A 14,333-nucleotide genomic window follows, 5' to 3' on the forward strand; every position below is an offset into this window, starting at 1 on the left:
CTCTCCTCTCTCCCCTCCTCTTCTCTCCTCTCTCCTCCTCTCTCCCCTCCTCTTCCCTCCCCTCTTCTCTCATCTCTCCTCTCTCCTCCCCTCCTCTCATCTCTCCTCTCCTCTCTTCTCCTCCTCTCTCCTTCCCTACCCTCTTCTCTCACCTCTCCTCTCTCCTCCCCTCTTCTCTCATCTCTCCTCCTCTCTCCCCTCCTCTTCTCTCCTCTCTCCCCTCCTCTTCCCTCCCCTCTTCTCTCATCTCTCCTCTCTCCTCCCCTCCTCTCATCTCTCCTCTCCTCTCCTCTCCTCTCTTCTCTTCTCTCCTCCTCTCCTCCATTTTTATTTACTTATGTATCTTTGTTGTTTTGTTTATAAGGTAGGGGGTGGGATTGGAGGATGATGTGATTTCCCACAGGTGCTAGCTCGTGTACACATTGTATCTTTGTACTAAAAATTGCACAAATATTGATGTCGACTTGGTGTTTAGGTCTTTGACTGACCAGAAAAGCTTCCCAGACTGCGCCTCTCCTCCGCGGATGTAAGGAGTGATGACCTTTGTGAAGTTCCACTCCTCCTCTAACAGGTTCTTTAGGCTGTGAGAGGCCTGAGGCAGCTGCTGCAACATCTGGATCCAACTGTGCATGTAGTCGAAGTAGACCTACGGGAACAGATGTGAGACAAAAACAGGATCTTTAATGCAGAACTTGGACATGAATAATGCATAAAGTACATATTATGCACTTTGAGCTCATCTTACCACCAGCATCTTGTGAAGGTCCTCTTCAAACTCGTCAATATTTGCATTCGTCTGCAAGCCCTGAGCGTCGGTCACCACGCCGCGCAGCATGAACTGATAATACTGCTTCATCAGAAGACCGCCTTTAAGAACCTCTTTACACTCGCGCACCAACTGCAGAGCACAAACATACAAACACAGTGTTTAGACTTCCTACCTGAACAGACAAAGCAGAAAGGAGTGTTTAAAAGTCTAAAGAGCTGCTTGCCTGTTTGATACTGAGCAGCGACGGCTCTCCGGCGGGCCTCTGTTCGAGTCGCAGTTTAAGGCATTCGTGAATGACGTTGAGGAGGACTCTGCACAGCACCAGGAACGCCGGCTGGAAGGACGGGAGGTCCATTTCCAGCATATCCTCCCAGGACACCATTTCGGCTCCGAGCTCCGGGTGAGCAGGGCCGCTGCAGGACAGGTGGCGGGACAGTTCTGGCAGGTAATCACTGTAGAGCATGGGGTCGGGGAAATCTGAAAACTGCAGGTGGAAGATCAAGTTAATTCAGATTGTCTTGAGAGCACCACGGACAACCTGTGTGACAACACCCTTTGTAATTTTACTCGGCTTCATTATAACCTCTGAATAAATGTTTTTTCTGTTGCTTGGCTTACTTTTAAAAGACAGGATTCTAAACTACGTGTTTACTGATTGGTCAATCACGGCATATCTCAGGCCAGCGCTGCAAAGATTAGGAGTGGGACAAAATACAAAATACTAGCAATCTAATGTAGCCCTACAGATAATAAAAAACTCATATTATGACACAAAAATATTTCAGAACTTCTTCCATGACGTCACATGATACCCTATTTAAGCACCTGACGAAGACTCAGCAGAGTCGAAACGCGTTGACGATCCCTGTTAAATAAAGGATTATTTAAATGTTATCAGAGTGCCTCGGACTTTCAGTTTAAGACTGCCTCTCCACACTCCCTTTTTTCTCTTCTAATCAGTCACAACAGTCAAACTTTTTTATTAGCTATTCGACTATTGTCCCCTGTTCCTGAAGAGCACCTGATTTTTCTCTATTGATTTTGTTTTTTGACCCAGTGCAGCACTCACTTCTACGTTGTTTCCTAATGTAGGCCTGACTCTTGAGATACATATAATAAAAATCACTGGTTCCTAATATCAATATTTAAATTTAAAAGAGGCAACCTGAACAGATTTCCTGGCCAATTGGACTCACAGGATCACTAGTCATCAGCCCTATTCAGACTGCTGTTTCAAGGCACGATGACTGGCTGTGTGTGTATGTGGAGCTCCAGCTGTGCCGTGCTCTCTCGTGCTTCCATGACGATGCTAATAATAATAAATCAGTCTTATATAGCGCTTTTTTTTAGATACTCAAAAACGCTTTAACGAGGAAAAACACCAAAAACAAAAACGACTAGGACAGCACGAAGAAGAAGTAACGTAAGGGGGGAGTGTGGGAGTTAGTGGATAGTAGGCCGTGCTGAAGAGGTTATTTTTCAGGGATTTCTTGAAGGAAGTGAGTGTGGAGGAGTCTCAAATGTTGGGCCTAATTACGGAGATTTGTTGCAGAATTGCACTCTGAAAAGAGCTGCAGTGAATGGAAGTTATTTGGCCACAGAAGTTCATGGCTGCAGATAATTAGGAGGATATTTTGAGATGATGTCTGACAGCGGTGAAAAGAAGGTAAAGGACAAATCATGATGAGCGCTAAAACTGCCACATGAATGCAGAGAACATCCACAATAATCCTGCACTTTTACCTTTTAAGGGGCATTTTATATTCTACAGTTGAGGGCCACATATTGCACATTTTTATCATGAGTCATCCTGTGATTTTCCAGCTCTTATGGATGCATCTCTTTTGGATTGCATGACATAAAACATCAACTCAAATGGAGGAGAGATTGGCGCCTGTTAAATATGTCATACAGCTACAGCTTGTGTCTCCTCCTGTGTCCATATGCACAGCCTCCGGACTTCAGAGGAATATTCAATTATTCAACAAGTGTTCTCATTACTTTACTGCATTTAAACACCACCCAGAAACGCTCCACAAAATGATTAAAGGCAGAATATGCACTCTGTGTGCAAAGGCCTTAAGAATTGGACAACTGAAAATGTATGTACTTTCCCTCCTCCCCTCTCCTCTCCTCCTCTCCTCCTCTCCTTTCCTCTCCTCTCCACTCCTCTCCACTCCTCTCCACTCCTCTCCTCCTCCCCCCCTCCTCCTCTCCTTTCCTCTCCACCCCTCTCCTCTCCTCTCTCCCCTCCTCTCCTCTCCTCTCCTCTCCACTCCTCTCTCCCCCTCTCCTCCTTTCCTCCTCTCCTCTCCTCTCAACTCCTCTCCCCCCCTCTCCTCTCCCCTCCTCTCTCCCCTCCTCTCCCCTCCTCTCTCCCCTCCTCTCCTCTCCTCCTCTCCCCCCCTCTCCTCTCCCCCCCTCCTCTCCTCTCCTCTCTCCCCTCCCCTCCCCTCCTCTCCTCTCCTCTCTCCCCTCCTCTCCTCCCCCCCTCCTCCTCTCCTCTCCTCCTCTCCTTTCCTTTCCTCTCCTCTCCTCTCTCCCCCTCTCCTCTCCCCCCCTCTCCTCTCCCCTCCTCTCTCCCCCCTCTCCTCTCCCCCCTCTCCTCTCCCCTCCCCTCTCCTCTCATCTCCTCTCTCCCCTCCCCTCCTCTCCCCTCCTCTCCTCTCCTCTCTCCCCTCCTCTCCTCCCCCCCTCCTCCTCTCCTCCTCTCCTTTCCTTTCCTCTCCTCTCCTCTCTCCCCCTCTCCTCTCCCCCCCTCTCTTCTCCCCCCTCTCCTCTCCCCTCCCCTCTCCTCTCATCTCCTCTCTCCCCTCCTCTCCTCTCTCCCCTCCTCTCCTCTCCTCTCCCCTCCCCTCATCTCCTCTCCTCCTCTCCTTTCCTCTCCCCTCCTCTCTCCCCTCCCCTCCTCTCCTCTCCCCCCTCCCCTCCTCTCTCCTCCCTTCTCTTCTCCTCCTCTCCTCTCACATGTTTGCTATCTCCACAGGACAACATGATGTTGTTAGGGATGTTAGGATTTAGCCGTAAACATTCTGAATTTCACTTTAAGTTGTAGATGACACATTACGGGAATCATTAATCGTGCTGTTAAAGAAATGATTCTGCTCACCTCCAGTGCAGGAGTGTTGCGGAGCAGTGCGGCTCTAGACCTCTGAAGAGAGCGGTCCATCAGCTTGTGCAGTCTGAGGATCAGTTTACGTAGTCCCATCTGTTTCAGAGCTTTATCCACAAACGGTCTGTAGATGGCCGTGGGGCAGAAAACCCCCCCGCCCGCCGCCGCTGCTGCTTCTGCGCTCCCTGCAGAGGCGGTGGGGAGAAACTCGTCTTCTGACAACAAGCGAGCAAATTTAGGAGTCAGGGTTGGAGACAGCTCTCCGTCGGCTACATGTCCAAATTCCACAACCTCCTCGTCCTCCTCCTCGTCCTCGACTTCCCGGTCCTCTGCGTCGCTCTCGGCCGTAAAAGTGGCCGTAGAGTCGTTCTCCTCGTCTTCCTCGTTGTCCTCTTCTTCATTTCCACGAGAGCAGCGAGGTGAGGGGATCTCAAAGATGGGCCAGCCGATGCGGGAAAGATCGTGGAGGCCCAGCACTGTGGCCATGACGCGCAGCTTCTGATTAAGGTCCTGGGTGATGTTGAGCCACAGGCAGAGCGCCTGCAACCGGCCCTGAAAGTCCCTCGCCGCGTATTTTTCATAGTCCTTTTGTAGGGCCTGCAAAGACGGGTACAAGGCCTCGACCGACTCCAGCAGCTCCATGACACGCTTCACCTGCTCAAACGCCAGCCGCTGGCGCTGAAGGTGCTCCCTGCAGTCGGCGCCGGATCCCAGAGGCTCCGCCGCGTTCATCGCCGACGAGTGGAAGGCGCTGAAGCCCCAGGGGTCGACTCCACAGTGGTTGGTCTCGGCTACGGCGGGCTCCGTCTCCTCTCCGCTGACGAGATCTGGGGTGCTCTGATAGTCAAATATCTGAGAGCCCACGCACTGGGCGCCTCTCAGACTGGGGTAGTTGACCTTAAAGTGCAGCACCTCGTTGATGATGTCCGGGATGGCCTGGCGGGCGGTGAAAAGAAAAACGTCCTGGTCGCCGGTGGAGCGACGCGCGTGCCACGCCTGCAGCTCCAGCCAGATGACCTCGTTGTTGTGACCCATGAAGGCCATGTTCTCGAGGCCCCGCTGCTCCTTCTCCTTCCTCTTGGAGGACATAGACGTGAGCTTGAGCAGCAGCCGCAGGGTTTCAAAGAACTTGAGGCGGTCGGCGGGGCAGTCCGTCCTCGACGTCTGGCGGTGCGTCCGTACCATGAAGGGCATGGACACGGGCTGCTTGCCGCTGCTGCAGCCCAAGCTCAGGTAGTGCTTCCTGGGATCCATGTTGAGGGCGCTGAAGGGACCGGACTTCGAGAGCGGATCCAGCATGAAGGCGCCTTCAAACGTCTTCTTGTGGTCTCTCTCGGTGGAGCGCAGCGTGGCCCTCTGCTTCTTGCCCTGCTTGTAGCTGTGCTCCTCGGGGGCCTCTGCCGGCCTGGGGGTCTCCCTCTGCACAGACGGGTTCACCTCCGCTGAAATAAACACAGAGAACACACACCTGCCTAGTCAGTACAATGCACACACCAGGGTCAAACACTTTCTTTAAATGTATTTCATTCAGGTTTTAGTTGGATGAGTCTTACCCTTGTTGGGAGACCTTCCGGCGTTCCTCGTCTGGCTGTTCCTCTGATGCTTGCCGGACATCCGCTTCATCTGACGGTTGGTATAAGGAGGTGACGAACCATACAGAGCTCCCTCTTCTTCACTGGGAGAGTCCCAGGATTCATCCACCGCAGAGTTCTGTTGGGATGCATCGTCCACTGGCTTGGCCTGCCTGCAAACGACAAAATGACAATCCATGTAAATACAGACAGAACAAAGTATCAGCACGAGCTGGATCTTCAAAGGGGGGTTCTTAAATCTTTAAATCTTTAAGGCTGCTTTTGGAGAACTGCAGGGGGTAGCGGCGACTTTTTTTTCTTCCAAAGATATTTCTCAGGCTTTTTTGCCTTTATTACATAAGACAGCTGAAGAGAGACAGGAACGTGGGGAGGAGAGAGAGTGAGGGTGACATGCAACAAAAGGGCCGAGGCCGGATTCAACCCCACAACCTCTGCAATGAGGACTACAGCACAACAAAATGAAATTGGCTTTTTTATTTTTTACAGATTTTTTTTTCCATTTGTTTATTCATTTTCATCTATTTTTAATCGTTTGAAATAAAGAAAGAATAAATAACCACTAGGCTATCAAGCGCCCCCGACTTATTTTCTTTTTTTTAAATCTTAAATGTAAAATGCCAGTCAATCATAATCCCTAAATTAGTCAACAATAATAAGTATGTTAAACACAAACAAGAAACACAAGTGCAAGTAATTTTGATATCAAATAATTCCTAAATTCAAATCAATCGTCAACTGTTACAACAAATTTCATTTAATTTAATTTCAAACCTTTATTTATTCTCGATAAGACACTGAGGTTTCCCTCATTTCCAATGCCGTCGAGATTACAAGCAAAGAGTAAAGTTTAAAAGAGTAAAGAGATTAAGTTTTATGTTTGTCTGCTTCACTTTTAACGTTGCACAAGTGTTCTGGAAATTGAATGAATCTGGAAAATTGAGAAATGGTTAAAAAAAAAACACAGCAGCAATACAATTTAATCCGCAGAGCAAATTAAGCAGCCTTAAAAAAGTACCGTCAGTATCAGGAAGAAAAGGTTTTCTTCTTTCTAGGTGCAATTAGCTAACAGTTGCATGAGTCCAGCACGTCCCATGAAGTGTATTTTTAAGTTACAGGGATTTTGGTATTTATATCTGAAAATGAAAGTGTAGCACTGATTTGTATCTAAAGCAAAAATACTGTATGATGTGCTGACCACAGAAATCACTGAGAACCACTGGGCTAGATTTGTATCTTTACAATTACAACTGTTCTTCCCTTGAAGTGAAGTTACCAGCAAGCAAGACACTACATGAAACCGTTTCAGCCATACCACACAAGGACACTAAAGAAATGTGTGCTCAAGGTCAAACAGCGCTGGTTTGTTTGCACCCATAACAGAGTGTGCAGCAAATCTCCTCTAATGCCACGGCAAACGAGTTGCTAAACTGCAACTAGACTGCATGTCTGCTTCTACCGATGAGTCGTCTGTCTTTTGGAGCCTGACTGGCTGGCTGCCTCCTGAACCGACGGCAGCAGAGCTCTGCTCATGACCACAGCCCTCCAGACACAGGATAATAAGCTGTGGGCTCTCTCTCTCTCTGTCTGTCTAGGTAAACATAATGGCTCAACCAGAGCAAGGGAGAAAGAGTAAAAACCTCTTTAACTGCTCAGTCATCAACTGTAAACTGTGAAAATCAAGATTTGATTGAGAAGTGTAGAAGTTGTTGGGCAATATGCAAAATGCAGTGCTCTCATTTTTCATGTTTCACATATACTAAAACAAAAAAAACAACCTCTGATTGCAGAATATGATGCATCTTATTCTGCAGAAAAAGCAAACATTGTAATCACTTGGAAAAAAAAAGGGGAAGAAAAAAAAAGTGCTAGAGTGCAAGCAGCACGCCTTCCCAGATTACAATGTCAAAGCTTCATACCCTAATGCCTTTCTGAGGGGCTTTTAATAGGATTAGAGCGAAAGGTTGGAAAGGTCTGACCCCACCAACAACAACAAAAAAAAAAAGGAAGAAGAGGAGGGGCATGAAACGAGCCGTCTGTGTGCTGGTCACCATGTGTGCCCCCCCCCCACCCCTCATCGATCATCTGATTGAAAGACATTCCCCAACACGCGCCCGCTGGCTTCTGCGTCGACACAGTTGAAAGGGGGCACACACACTTGCAGGGGGGAGCGCGTGTGAGGGAGGGAGGGAGGGGGGATAATCAGGAAATCACTTTGCTTAAGCTTTGCAAAGAACCACACAGAGTGAGAGTCCACACTTCTATTGCCCATCTGCCCCTCTTTGTAGAATGTGTTTCTTTGCACACACACACACACACACACACACACACACACACACACACACACACACAGAGTCCCCAGGGAGCAGCTGTGAGCTACATGCATGGCAACAGACACCTGCTGCAGTGCAAAACCTGCTGCAACTTAAAAATGCAGCAAGACGCATTAAAGATTTCATGAAGGAAAAAACGCTGCAAGAATAATGCGAGTCTCACACAGTCATCTTAACCACCACAGACTCCAATTTACAGAGTTAGAACACTAGAGCCTTTATGAGTTTTCTATGAGAAATAGTGCAGGGGCTTGTTCTGCAGGAGCACAACAGTGATCTTTTTAGTATGCATGCACGAGAAGGCACAGAAAGACATCTTGCATGTTACAATCAGGCTTTTTGAGCAACACAACAACAGACAAATCACTGTGCATTTGCAATGCAAAAAGTCGCGACAGGTATATCGAGACACACCGCCCGCTGTGTCTATCGCACGTAACACCAGATTCTTTGCACATTTGTAAACATTCCAAATGTGTGCGGGGTGTGAGGTGTCTGAGGACAGAAATAGTACATGCATGTGAAGTTTAAAAAAAAAAAAAAACACATCTCTACGAGGCAGAACGCGTGACTTAATCGCTCAGGAATGACGGCGGAACCAATGACGCCATCACTGCCAGTTTGTTTGTTTGGTTGCCATGACACGCTTCAAGCACAGATTGTGCTGCAGCAAAAAGACTCTGTCCACATTCCTCTTCTGAATTCTTTGCCTTTTTTTTTTTTTTTTCCCAAAACCTACGTGCAGCAGGCTGCAAAAAAAAAAAGAAGAAACTTGCCTGCATGCCCTGCAGTTAACCATCGCTGCAGCGTGGTCCACTCCTCAAGCTGTCCCTGCCTGGCTGACACTGGTGAATTATCACTGCAGATGGTGTCTGGCTGGTCTCAATGGCTCATCTGATGGCTCATTGGGCCTCCAATAAAGGGCCGGTGGAATGTTAAAGCCCCTAGGCAGAGACACCGAGTGCATAATAAACAGCACAAAAAATCGAGAGTCTTTTCTGTATAGTGACTGAAGCAGTGATACCAAGGGCTGCCAGAGTCAGGGGGGGGGGGGCCTGACCTTTGACCCCACCCATCCACACCATTGTACCAGGAAAGGGGGGCACGCCATTGTATAGTGGTGACACGTGGCCCGTGAGGCCCACAGCTGAATAGCACACAGCTGGTTGGTGAGCACACTTGCTCACAATGCCCGAACGAAAAGGGGATTTTTTTTTCAGAGGGAGGAAAAAGGAGGAGAAAGGTTTTGCAAGAGCACACTCTCCCCCCCCCCAATTGGGTCATGCTGGCATAACTAATGCTTGGTAGGCTAAATCCAGATTTTTTGATTACCACCCACTGTAAAATAGGATGTGTTCTGCTGGTTTCTAATTTTGGCCCAGGGCTAACCTGTGAGGCACAATAATACAAAATCCTATGTGTGCACAGCTACACAGATCTGAGTGTTTGTGCAGCTGATGCATGAAAAGTATGCATCTATGACGTGCTGTGTGTTTCCCTTATGAACAGGCAGAGCTGATGCAGCGATCACAATTTGCTCCGCAGCCTGAGAGAATTCAGGAACAATGAACACAACATACTTGACCCCACCCTTCTCTGGAACAGTGTGACATTTCCAGGAGCGGACCTCCTAACCTCTCCTACATTTAACTGTGCAATGCACTTTACTTTACACTGCACAGGAGAGAGGTTTGTTTCTGTATAAGCAGCAGTCAGTAAGTCTAGAACATGGCTCAGCTTCTTTTTTGTTTGCCTTTATACATCACCCGAACAACCTCAGTAGGAGAAAAAAAACAGACCTTAAGGTACAAGTGGAAGCTCATAAACCACAACGAACAACATGATCTGAATGCACCTAATTGTAAACACCGCTTGCAGACTGCTGGCTGCAGCATGAGGTAAATGGTGTAATTACATGTTTTTCCCCGTATGCAACGTGCATTATAAACACAGTGCAGGCAGCAGTGTGCTCCACCTCTGTAATGTAATCTGGAATTGTAATCACAAGCAAAAAAAAGAGTTGGCAGATTCAACTTGACTTGTGCATAGCAGTGACATATTCTGCAGAAACAAACAACCAATCGTTTCCCTTCTCCATAAATTATTACGTTACACAATCTTCCTCCTGCAGCGTGTTAGCAACATCAATTGCTAAAAGTTTAACCGTGACAAAGATCCCATTGTTTAAGAAGGGAAATGACAGATGAGAGTGACAGAATGTGCAAGCAGCACTGCCTTCTCTAAAAGCAGGTGTGGGCAGAGACAGGATGCAGATTAGGAAATGGTACCGGATGGTCCATCTGTATTCCACAGCCTGTGCTCCCGACAAATGCAGGCATTAATGAGTTCTACCCGTGAGCGTCTCCGGGGCTCCAAGCCGCTATCTGCCGTGCACACTACCACACCACATCCTGAAATCTCTGGAATGCTTTTCGAGACACAATGTCTTCAGACTGAGTTAAAGGACGACGCGTTATTGACAAAGGACCTCTGTTACTTGCAACGGCCCTCAATTACAGCGCAATCGCATAACTCATCTTTCTCTGGGCGGTTTCCAGTTTGAACTCAGCTCGCGATAAGTGTTTAAGTATGTACATTTGTCACGGTGAATAAAAGGATCTGTTTGTTGCTTTACGTGAGTCTATAGTGATGCTTTCACACATGCACAATGCTCCTGAAAACCTGCAGACATGTTGGTGGTGTCAGTAAGATATACACGTCACAAAATGCATGACATAACATGACTAAACATTTTTGCAGCTTCAGGCATGAATCCTCAATTATTGTCATATTCTAAATGTCCAAACTCAGACTTAATATGAACACATGCATACAATGAAAACACTGCACAGACATATACATGGAGCTCTCTGGAGCATGCTTACCTTGCAGCCAGAACTGAACATCAAAATGAAACTGAAAAAACAAACCCTGTATCTGTTGCGATTAAATTCTGACACTGACTTGCTTCCAGGAATAGCAAGGTTAATGTCTCAGTATGTTTCTTTGTGCAACAATGCAGGACAGCGATTACAGTAACAGGCCCTCGTATTGCACAATCACCCGAGCTGTTTGTGTGTCCACCCTGGACCGAGCGGCCTCAAGGGTGCAGGGGAATAACAACTGGCTGGCACTCAATCATTACAGACAAAGAAACAAGCTATTTGCTCAAAACCGGGATTATCGCCGATGACAAAGCTGATCCCGGCGTGATAAATGCCCTTCAGAGTCACTCGCTCTGCAGACTGCATGCGAGGACGAGAAACAGGGAGGAGAGGTGGAAGACATAACAGCAGATTCCTGAGGGGTGTGTGTGTGTGTGTGTGTCAGCAGTCAGGGGCAAACATTAAAGAATTCTGATTAGGAGATGCGTACAAACGAGGACAAATACTTTACGAGTGTCTCTAAAAGTATGCATACCTCGAGAAGAACGCTCCTTTACTTTGCAATGTGAGCAAACACAAACAGCATGATGAATCATTTCAAGAGTAAACAAAAGTAAAAAGGTTTATTCTTGTTCTCATGTCGAGGACTTTGACATCAGATTACTCAAAAAGTCCACCATAAAAAAGGACCTAATAGTACCCTTTGTAAGTAGTAGTGAGAGTGATGAGTCCAGCGGTTCACATGTCTGCAACTATTTATAGATCAAATGTTGTTTAAACTCATGTTAAATAAAAAGGTCAGACTGTAAACGACATAGTGAAAGTAGCACTTGTGCAGCTTGTCTCTTAAGTACAAAGTCTGTCAGTAAAAGTCTCTCCAAGAAGTAGAAATTGTTTTTTTATCTCAGTTCAGTGACAGGACAGTGTTTGTTGTCTTGAGACGGAGTTCACATTGCACGCCTGGAAAACTAAGAGATACCGTTCCCCAAAAAAACATAAAGCTCATCAACTACTTGATGCAGAAATTAGTTTTATTCAACCTGAAATATGTTTCTTACTGTGCAATATATATTTTCTACTTATACTAGTAGATAGACTTAATTCATGCTATGCATCTATTTTTATCTCGTTTACCTTTACAAGTCGTATTTTTTCTACTGCAGGATACATTTGCAATATTACTTTTCTGTCTGTGCTATAAATATTTTTTTTTTTTTTCTTGTGGCAAGCAACTTTTCCCACTGTGCAACATCATCATCTGCTGTGAATACGTTTTATAAACACATTATCTCTCTTCTCTTACGTCAATATAAGTCGTTAATAGCTGTGGATGACTGTTTGTTTGTTTGTGCACGTCAAGGTGAAGCTTTTTTTAAAAATGTCTTTCTATGTAGGAATCTGGAAGTGTAACTCTTAGATATTTGATACGGGTGTTATTAATATTTAAGATAATCTTAATAAGATTAATGCTGACTTGTCAACATGTTTGTTGTTTCGTCCATCGGATCTTTTTGTCAATATTTATTGTCTAATTTGATATTCCAGATTTATGAGCTTTCATTTCTTAATTGTGTTCCCGCGCTGTGCTCACGATGGATTCATGTTAGGTCTTTGTAACATAAGAAAATAGATCTTTTACCTGATCTTTTGTGAAGTGTCTTGAGATAACATCTGATATTAATTGGCGCTAAACAAATAAATTAATTGATTAATTAAAAAAATCCACTCAGTCTAACTTTTTTTTTTTTCATTATCTTATTAGAAGCTTTTGTAGAAATATTCTGCTGAATGTTCTTAAAGTGTCAACAAAACCAATAATAATAATAATGATATTTAAGATGTTTTAAAGTTTAGCTGCCGTAAACATTTAAAGTAATCGTGACAGATTCGACCACAGAAACACAAATAACAGCTGACTGAACATTTGTTGCTGCAAACATTTGCAGCAGATTGCCTGTAAAAGCTCCAGAGCTCTTCATGTAACTGTGATGAAAACATCCTACACAATGCATCAAAATCACAATAAATAGATGCACAGGCTTTCTGATGCACAAGAGAGAGAAAACAACAACAACAACAACAGGAGCGCAGAGACCAACCGGAGGATTAAACAACAACAACAACAACAGTGGAGCAACATGCTAGCTAATGCACAGCGAAGTTATGATGATGAAATGCATGCTCTGGCAACCTGAAATAAACAACAACAACAACACAACGTCGAGTTTAACGTCCGAGCTCCAAACTGCAAAAACGACTCCAGTTTCATCTCGGTTAGTTTGTGTTTAGAGAACTTGCATGTGAACAATAAAAAGTGACAATCCACAGCTAGCATGTTAGCTAGCTTGTTCTCTGACATGTTGCACTACAACTACAAAAAAAACAAAAAAAAAACAACACCCTCATGTTACCTTCTCATCAGGAGAGCATTTCGCTTTTTCTCTCTCTCTCTAGCAAAGGAGAATCTGATAAGAGGAGAGCATCAGTTAAAGTCGTCTGAAAATGTTGCTCTAAAAAGTTTGCAACTCTAAAAGTGTTGCAAATTGCAGAAACTGCACGCGTCTCACTATTTGGCAGGAAGTCGGTTTCGCAGACTCGACTGCGGTGTCGCGTTCAGCTCCCTATTTGGCAAGTGCCGAGGTCCTGATGGTGTAGTGTCTGTTCAACAAATTCGCAATACCTGCTGGGCTTGTTGCGGTCCGGAGGCTCCATAGCGAAGCGGTGGTGTCTCGTTCCTATCCGTGCATGGACTAAATCATGTCTGGAGGCTTTCAGTCGCACTTTGCACCGTCAAATCTTTGCAAAAAAAACCCGGATTTGTGTCTCTTTGGAGCACTTTCTACCCGCCGGCACTGTTGACTCTCGCTTGTGCGTATGCCGTCGCCATCTTTCCAACGTTCATTGAGGAGGAGTGCCACAATCTTGCATGACTACGGCAGCCCGGATAGGTCATGTACGGTCAGAACTCTGCAGTGCTTGTTTTTGCAGTGATGTTGGGATCAGGATCTTTTTTTTTTAGTGAACCTGGTATTTTAATTTTAGACTTCCTCATGGCTCTTTATTAAATACAACTTCATTATTTTGTAACAAAGTTTGACAACGATTTGTCTTTGTGCATTAATAAAATACATTTTTCAAAAATAATATATTTTACACTTTGTTTGGTTTATAAACGTAAAAATAAAAAAAAATTTAAAAAAAGAATACATGTGAAGAGCTCTTTTCCAAAACGCTATAAATCCATTTTAATTGTTTTAAGAAAAATTACATTTATCTACTCAGACCAACACATTTTACAAAGATTAATTTTAAGATAAGATAATCCTTTATTTATCCCACAATGGGGAAAATTTACATTGTTACAGCAGCAAAGAGCAAAGATTGCAAACAAAAAGTGAACACAGTAAACAATTTAAATAAAAAAAGAAAAATGTACAAAAAAAATAGATACTAAAATATAGATTAAAAAAATAGATTAAAAAAATAGATCAGCTATTTGACAGAAGTGTAGTCTGTAATATTCAGTGTAACACAGACATTGCACACAGTCCACATAGAGTGTAACATGTTATTGCACAGTGGTTTGATAAACATAATATAACATTAATATAACATTATTATTGCACAGAGTCAGAGAGAATTGTC

At 45.0% G+C, this 14,333-nt stretch overlaps 1 protein-coding gene across 1 annotated transcript in view; it reads right to left on the minus strand.

Annotated features, from left to right (window-relative positions):
* map3k4 (mitogen-activated protein kinase kinase kinase 4) overlaps positions 1-13,589 on the minus strand; it is a 31,949-nt gene extending 18,360 nt beyond the window's left edge. The window contains exons 1-6 of the mRNA XM_061039569.1: positions 13,369-13,589; positions 5,435-5,625; positions 3,879-5,323; positions 993-1,253; positions 746-898; positions 489-646 (exon numbers count right to left, since the gene is read on the minus strand). Coding sequence (XP_060895552.1) covers positions 489-646; positions 746-898; positions 993-1,253; positions 3,879-5,323; positions 5,435-5,625; positions 13,369-13,400 — 2,240 coding nt within the window. The 5' untranslated portion in view covers positions 13,401-13,589. The remainder of the gene's footprint in view (positions 1-488; positions 647-745; positions 899-992; positions 1,254-3,878; positions 5,324-5,434; positions 5,626-13,368) is intronic.
* Positions 13,590-14,333: the final 744 nt, after the last annotated feature.

This window comes from Labrus mixtus, chromosome 6 (genome assembly GCF_963584025.1).
Source record: "Labrus mixtus chromosome 6, fLabMix1.1, whole genome shotgun sequence".
Lineage (NCBI taxonomy): Eukaryota > Metazoa > Chordata > Actinopteri > Labriformes > Labridae > Labrus > Labrus mixtus.